The sequence below is a fragment of the Pararge aegeria genome, chromosome 23, assembly GCF_905163445.1.
Source record: "Pararge aegeria chromosome 23, ilParAegt1.1, whole genome shotgun sequence".
NCBI lineage: Eukaryota > Metazoa > Arthropoda > Insecta > Lepidoptera > Nymphalidae > Pararge > Pararge aegeria.
In genome coordinates this window covers 3071645-3080484 of record NC_053202.1, presented here as the reverse complement: position 1 = coordinate 3080484, position 8840 = coordinate 3071645, and the positions used below count along the sequence as shown (strand labels likewise).

The window sequence follows — 8840 nt, the reverse complement described above, 5'->3', positions numbered from 1 at the left end:
ATTAGTATCACAATTTTTTAATTAGTTTACGTCTAGAAAAATATTTTTTTCTAGGGAAATGATAATTACAAACTAAAATTAATATTTAGAATAAATATAAGCCGTCTAACTGTTCACTTATGGGCCCATGCCCATAAGTGAACAGTTAGACGTATACGTATGGGTACCATTACCCAAAATGCTGGCGCTATTGACCTTTTGAGTTGCTAGACTTAGCCGTTGGGCTAAATAAGCGCCAATGACCAATTTTTGGGACACTATGTTAGTAAAATTTTTCGTGTCCGAAGACCACGGGCCCATAGTCTCAAACGCTGCAAAAACGTTGTCATTACTAATATCCAGTGTTTATATTTTAGAATATATATGTTTCACAAAAACGTGCACTAAGCGATTTAGTGTTCCGATATGATGTCGCGTAGAAATCGATAAGGATCTAGAGGTACGGGTTAAACATGACTCAGTGCAATACTCCCTAACAGGTTAGCCCGCTATCATCTTAGATTGCAACATCATTAAGCACCTGGTGAGATTGCTGTCAAGGGCTGAATAGTATAGTAAAAAAAAATTCAAAAGTAAGAATAGAATAGAATAGAATACTTCATTGGTCACAAAGTAACAAGTACAATTATAATGGTATACAAAAAGACACATTAGTTATTAGTTAAATGATCCAAGCAATTGTTACAGCAAGCAAAGTGCTTGTGAACTAGTCCTGCTTAAAATAAATGAATTCTGAATTCTCTGAAAAACTAACGCAACATTCAACACTTCATCCATCCATCCATTTATTTACTTCTACATAACTCAAAGTTCGGAGGGATAGAGCCGTCTGATTAACCCTCCGCCTATAACGACCTTGGCTACCTACAATGGTTATGAAATACCAAAATCTGTGGACTTGAATAGTTGGAACTACTACCACCCCTACCCTAAGTATAAAACTATCGCTGACATTCGCCGATATCACTTAAATACAGGGTGATCTTTATACGACTCAAATTAATTAATTATGACAAAAATTCAGTTCCAGTCAAAACTCTTTATAATATATGCATCTCACGTGCTTGTTTATTTATTATTACATAGAAGAATGCATAGACATGCATTCTTTTTTTATACTTAGTTGGTATGTTTCTTTCAAATTTGACGGCCGACTGGTTCAGTGGGCAGCGACCCTGCTTTCTGAGTCCAAGGCCGTGGGTTCGATTCCCACAACTGGAAAATGTTTTTGTTATGAACATAAGTGTTTTTCAGTGTCTGGGTGTTTATATGGATATTATAAGTATTTATGTATATTATTCATAAAAATATTCATCAGTCATCTTAGTACCCATAACACAAGCTATTCTTACTTTGGGGCTAGATGGCGATGTGTGTATTGTCGTAGTATATTTATTTATTTATTTATTTAAATATGGTGAATGGGTGGTGAAAAGCACATTCGTCGAATTACAACCAAAGCCACGTGAATTCCAAACGTGCTTTGGACTCAAATATATAAATATGAATATACTACGACAAAACACACATCGACATCTAGCCCCAAAGCAAGCGCAGCTTCTATTATAGGCACGGCAGATAGCTGATGCATAAGTATTTTTATAATTAATAATACACCCTCCCTTCCTCTCAAAATAAGGAGGAGGGTTGCCCCCTCCTTTGGAGAGGAAACCTGTGCTCTGTAGTGGGCCGGTAACAGCTAGATGGCTAATATTTTTGTAAATATTAGCCATCTAGCTGTTACCATCTAGTTGTTCACTGAAACTTACCAAAAACGTTTGGCGTTATAGCCCCTTTGAACTGCTACACTGAAGTAAAGCCGGCTAACCGTTGGGCTACACAAGCGCCAGCTTTGGGTCACCAGTAGCCTTAGATTTGCTCGCTCGCCATGCCTTTCGAGTATCAAACCCTGTATCGTGAAAGTAAAATGGACTTAATTCCACTCGTTTTAAAGTCACAAATATAATGCTTCAGATTTTTGTTAAGCAAACGTTCTGGCTTTTTATTTAATACTCTTTAAAAATTTAAAAATTACCTTAACATATAAAAATACTATAAAGTTATTCTTTCAAGTCGCAAACCGATAATCTTCACACAAAACTCATGATTTTCAAGCACACTACACAAAGTAGCCATCCCATTTTATATTTTTAATTTTTTTTCTGGATAGCGACACCCTTCTCACCTAGCTGTATGAATGGATATGATGTATGAAATATACTCTACGACCTATTCTCATACATACAGAAATTCATAGAAATCTATCGAGCAGTTTTGGAGGACTGCGGCCACAAACACAGTGCACAGAGATCTTTTATAAAGAGATATGTTTTAAGTTTCCGACCACACGTCACCCTGTATAAACCTGTCTATCTTCAAGCCCCCGTCAGTGGGTCTGGACCCCTCTATTACCCCCCGTATTTCGGGTCCAATTAGTGTTCCACTAATTGTTAAGGTAAATTAATGAATTCCCGAATATTTTAGTGCTGTTTGATCCTACTAGCTTCAATTCGATTTTTTTTATCTTTGACACTTTATTTTACGCCTTAGCTGAATAGGAATAGGGGTGAAAGGGTAAATGATTAATTTGAAATTAAAATTTCGAGTGAACCGCGAACTAATGTAGAGTGGCGTCTTCAAAAACTATAAGGAACTATGAATAATTGAATAATTTTTACTAGGGTTGTCACTTTTTGAAAAAAATATGCTTGTCGCAATTCTCTTATCTCTTAGTATCCCATAGCTGGGCCTGCTTCCGGGGGGGGGCCGAGTTCGAATTCCACTACGCACCTCTAATTTTTCTAAGTTATGTGCGTTCTAAGTAATTAAAAATATCACTGGCTTCGACGGTGAAGGAAAAATTCGTGAGGAAACCTGCATGCCTGAGAGTTCTGCATAATGTTCTGGTATGTGGAGTCCACCAATCCGCACAGGGCCAACGTGGTGGACTACCGCCTTAACCCCTTCTCATTGTGGAAGGAGACACGAGCCCTGTAGAGGGCCGGTAATAGGTTGATGTGACGATGATGAAAACAAGCATAAAATAGAGAAATAGTAACAATTAAACTGATAAAAAAATCTATATTTAAAAAAAAGACATAGGCTTGTTGAGTATAATGATTATTATTTTGCGTAAGGTTTTCAAAAGAGATTTGTTATTGCAAATGTCAGAACTGACTCTGTCATTTGACAGTTATTAGGTAGCAATACTTCTTTGTCAATCTGCAATGTTTAACGTTGAATAACTCTAGAAAATACATAATTAAAGTAGATTTTTCTGCAACTACTCCAGTGTGTAGTCGATTATACCATTAGGTAAATAATGGCATCTGTTAAAATAGAGGACAGTCATAAGTTATTGCTTGAAAAGCTGTTATCAGAATCGGGGGTCGAGTGTATCAGATCAGCTTCAGAGTCCTTGGAGCCGTCTACTCTGTCAGCTGAGACTGAGGAACCAAGTAATGTCGCATTATTTCGCATTCAACTTCATCGATTAGATTAAATTTGTAGGCATTCATATTTTGTTCACTATAATTACAGAATGGATAGGTAATTTTAGTTCCTACTATACACAGATGTTGCACACCTATGATTATAAAGAAACTTGACTTAATTCATACCTAAACATCCGGCGCTCAAGCTAAATTGCACCTTAATACTGCTAGGTAGTGTCTTTATTGTTTATCATGCTGTCTCTACGCAGACACGCCACATATATCGCTAGTTATTGTTAAGGTAAATAAACACACAGCGTTGTAACTTAGTGATTGGAACTACTTATCTGCCTTCTTTTGAAATTAATTGTTATAAAGGTGTTTACGAATTTAGTTGTACTACATAGTGGCATTATAACTTTGACATCGATACAAATTAAAAATAGTTACCAATTTCAAGATTCTACTAAAAGCCATAAAAAATTAAGAAGAATAGATAATGAAACATTTTGTGGCGTTTTTTTCACCAGTGCACAAAGAATTTTATGATATCGTAGGTATAAATATATCTGAGAGTAGTTATGTTATTTTCGGATTATAGGTCCCCATGAAGTTGACGAAGAAGAGGTAAAAGAAGAATTGATTGAAGAGACAACAGCGCCGATCTCAGAAGAGTATGTCGAGGAGCAACCGAAAGTATTTCCAAGTCCATCGCTAAGGAAAATCTTGCCTGATAGAATCCGGAAGTTCGAAGAGCAAAATCGAATCCACGTACTCCCTGATGAGTTCAGAACAGATATAGACCCTGAACTTATACCAAAGATAGCTTTAACAGCGCAACAGAAGTATATAGACATATTGGGGGATATCACCGGATGTGTAACGTATAAGAAAAGTTTGGCGGAGTTCTGGTTTTTGGACACCTTGGCTAATCTTTTAGGCCGAGCTCAGGAAGATGAGATGAGTCGATGTAAGATGTTATTAGTAAGATTTTATTGTAGGTAGGTACCTTTTTATTGGACATAGATCAACAATCTCACCTGCAACGGCAGGAGATATTTTTCTCCTCGGAGAAAGGACAAAACGTTTATGTTTTGTTTAGTTTTATCTACTCTCCGAGCATGGGCACACGGGTGAAAATAATAATAATCAATCCAAACTGGGCTAGCGTGGTGGAATACGACATAAACCCTCTTTATTGTAGAGGGAAACCTGTGCTCTGTGGTGGCCCGGTAATGGGTTGATATGATGTAAATGATATTTTTTTAACCTACGTGTAATAGTAACGGGCGTCAACAGCGGGGCTATAACAGGTGGACCAGGTTGTATCCTTTGTCTATGATATAATCGGTAGATATTGTTACTTACTCCACAGCTTCCCAGGCGGTTTTGATTCAATGGTTTTGTGAGTGGATGAAGGAGATCCAACACTTCGATGCCGCTGACCGTGAACGGATGTTGATACGTTTTAAGGTTAGTAAAATATATGCATTACTCTCTTGGGCCCATTTAATATACTTATTGCACAAACAGCCCTCTTCTGCAGAAAGAAAAATAAATCAATATCAGCTACTACTAACCTAACCCAACGTCAAAAGTTGTCTGGAAGAGATCGCTTTAGCAATAAAACCGCCTTTGCACACCCCATTTTCTATTCTAAGTTACTTCTGTATTATATGTGTTTACACTTTGTATAAAATGTGTGTGTGTGCAATAAATTTTTCAAACATAAAACAGTATTACACCATAATGAAATACCGTGGGACATATTATTTGCTCTCACAGATACCGCGTTTTGTTCTCTCTCGATGTCGGTCTTTGTGGCTAGGGGTCTTTTTTTTTTAGTGTTTGGTAGGTCCAAAAACACCTTGGAAATCAAGTAATACAAACGTGTACTTAACATCTTAGACTGCATCATCCACCACGGTGAAATAGCAGTCAAGGTCTAACTTTTAGTGGAATGCAACTTCCAGGACAACATGCTATCAGCAGCGAGGTGTATAGCTGTGCAGCACCGTCTTCCAACTCCTCAAGAGGCCGGCGTGTCCTACAAAGCGGAAGAGCCGACTAAAGGGGCATCCCATACTGCTGCGCACGATCCAGAGTCCAAACATCTCGTCACGTTCGAAGGTGCAGCCTACGAGTGTTCCTTGAGGGATCTGACCTGCATCATACATTATATCTTTGACTTGTAAGCTATTGTCATTAGCACACCACCGGTCCACTACAGGGCATGGATCTCCTCTCAGAATGATCTCAGGTTTAGGGCGTAGTTCTTTTTATTTTTCTTCTTTTTCACCGTACTGGTCAAGTGCGGAACTTCACTTCCTAGTAACTGAACTAAAATCAAAATTTACGAATGAATTAATACCTAAGTACACTAAGTAGAAGTAAAGCTTTTTGTGACTGAGCTCGTCCGGGGAAGTAAAGCATTGTAAGAATGCTGTGTTCTGGTCTGAAGGGCGTGGTTGCCGGTGTAATTAAAGGCTACGCGTCAGGTTTATGGACACAGGGCGGCATGTTGCAGGACGTGCTCCGTGTTTATAGGCGTTGATTTTCCACTTACCATCAGATCAGTGGCGTGCACTTCGTACATTCAAAAAAGCACTGCCTACCCTAAAATTGATATATAACTCGAATAGTAGGAGGATTTTTGGTGTTTTTGGCAATCTTTCTACTGTATGCATACCCTGGTAATAGGCCTAGTGCACGCCACTGCATCAGGTGGGCAATCTGCTTGGTTCAAAGATTGGTAGACTCCACACGTCCTTGAGAATTGGAGAACTCGGTATCGTGCTCAGACTATATGTACAGTGGTGAAATGTTAATAAAATTGGAAGTCTTCGAACAGTGCGTGTTGCCAGTGATAACTTACGGATTTGAAACGTGGACGCTTAATATGGGCCTCATGAGAAGGGTCAGAGTCACTCAGCGGCCGATGGAGAGCTATGCTAGGGTATCTCTACGTGATCAAATCAGAAATGAGGGGTTCCTAAGAAGAACTAGATTTAACGACATAGCTAAACGAGTGACAATACGCGAGGAACATAGCTCGAAGAACCGATTGACGCTAGGGTCCAAAAATATGTTGGGATGGCAGCGTTGGTCGACCATCAAACGAGTCGCGAGGAGCCGCTGGATACAAGCGGCCCAGAATCGAGGAGTTTGGAACGCCCTACAAAAGACCTATGTCCAGCAGTGGACGTCAATCGGTTGAAGTAATGATGATGATATAATTAATAATTGATAGGCCAAGCATATAAGGTAACTGCAAAACCATCGCTTATGGACCGAGCAATACTTCCCAGGTCTTGCAAGGAACAAATCCGCCAAAGTTTTGTTTGCCGTGTCCATCAACCTTAGGTGTAGGTGTTAAGCCTCATTTGCCAGGTAACCACGTCCTCCAGAAAGCAGAAAGGAGGCAGAAATAAGCATAGTGGTATTACCTACGAGCTCCTCTACCTACCTCCCCGGACGAACTCTGTCACAAAAAATTGGTTGTCTGTAAAGTCTGCTTACTGACGATAGTTGAACGTGACAACGTCGTAAGAAAATACTGATGGAATGGTTGCATTTTTCAAAAGAAAATTTTAATTTTATTTGTTTGATAGATATTATCGTTGCTATAAACAATTGACACCACATTCACTTTTCACTGCACTTCATCTTTGCCGAAAACATGCAAATGTATTATTGTATAGAAGCTGTCCACGCGGACGCATCGCTCACTCAAGTAGGAGAGAGACAGATGTCGAACGCGGAGGCCGACTGTGCCTCTTTGTCGCTCGTTCCGCGCCTTCGCTTGCACTTCAAGCCTTGAATGGAACGCCTCAGAGCGAGGTAACGCCGCATGCGTCATGTTTTTTCGTGCGTGCAGCCGGCTCCATCGAATTATAAGACGTTGTCACGTCAAAAGCTCTACCACTAAATTCTATGAACTCCTTTCTTGCAGATTCAGCACAGACTATCAATTCAACATAGTCAGAGCTGTATTCACATTCACCCCAGAGTATAACCTAATAGATGCTCCATATCAAATTCAGAACCCGAAGAGGTTGTTCGCACCACTTAAGTTGAAGCCTAGAAAAGAGCCAAAGAAAGAGAAGCCCTCGAAGGGAAAGAAGAAGGAGATTGAGACGGAAGAGTATTTGGCGCTTATGGAGGTATTATTTTAATATAAAAGTCATCAGTATCCGTTCCAGTACAGAGCAATGTCTCCTCAGAATGAGAAGGGTTTAGGCCATAAATCACCATGCTGGCCAAGAATGGATTGGTAAGCTTCACACGCCTGAAGCTGTGATAGCCCAGTGGGTAGGAGCTTGACTTCACTTTCGGGATTCTTCAAGTTCGAATCCCAGGACGCATCTCTAACTTTTCTAAGCTATATGCGTTTCAAATAATAAAAATATCACTTGCTTCAACGGCGAAGGAAAACATCGTGAGGAAACCTGCAAGTTCTCAAAGCGTGGTGGACTACGGACTTAACCCCTTTTCATTGTTGGAGGAGATCCGGGCAATGTAGTGGGCCGGTAATGGGTTGAGATGATGATGACACGCCTTTGTGAACAGTAGGTATAACCGAAATCTCAGGAGAGTTTCCTCGCAGTATTTTTAATCCCCAACGAGTCACACCTGTTACTCGTTGCAACTTTCTTTTTATTACGGTTCCCAACGAGTCACACTTAAGGGACAGTGGCTCGATAGGAATAAAAATCCTAACGAGTCACAACAGACATAAACCTGGCTCATGGTGGTAGTAGGCACTTTTTTGCGGGCCGAAGCGGCCTAGGGGGTTGACCGCCAATTAACTAAATCCCGACTGGTACTGAAATTCCGACGGCCGATTGGCGAATTGCGTGACTGCTACCAGAGTCCCAAGACTCTGGAGAATGTTTCTCTGAACTTTCTGTGAATGAACATAAATGTTTTCAGTGTCTAGGTGCTTATCTGTAGGTATATATAAGTATTTATGTAGATTATTCATGAAAATATTCATCAGTCATCTTAGTAGATACTCATAACACAAGCTACGCTTACTTTGGGGCTAGATGGCGATGTGTGTATTGTCGTAGTATATTCATTACCCTGACGAGCTGTGTCACAAAAAACTCGACTACTATTAGATTGTCTATTGCATTGCTGTCGATATTAAATTAAAGCTAAAATAAACAGCCAATATGTATCCATCTCTTTCTAACCCAGCTTCGTGCCCGCGACGAGAAAGATCAGAATGAGAGGGAAGATAGAGACCAAGATGCATGGCATCGTCGCAACCACATCCTGCCTCTCAACTTCGCGACTGATGACGAGTTCTTCAACAAGTTCTGGCCACCACCGCCTCCTGAGACAGAGCCGGTTCCCGAACCGGATCCCAAAGGCAAAGGAAAGGGGAGAAGGAAGAAATAA

General features: G+C 40.1%; 1 protein-coding gene across 1 annotated transcript; it reads left to right on the top strand.

The window, feature by feature from the left end:
* Positions 1–3322: 3322 nt before the first annotated feature.
* On the top strand, positions 3323–8840 carry LOC120634393. Its single transcript, XM_039904920.1, has 6 exons — positions 3323–3458; positions 4036–4404; positions 4810–4907; positions 5408–5625; positions 7387–7597; positions 8637–8840. The coding sequence occupies exons 1-6, from the start codon at positions 3323–3325 to the stop codon at positions 8838–8840; spliced, it is 1236 nt and encodes a 411-aa protein (XP_039760854.1).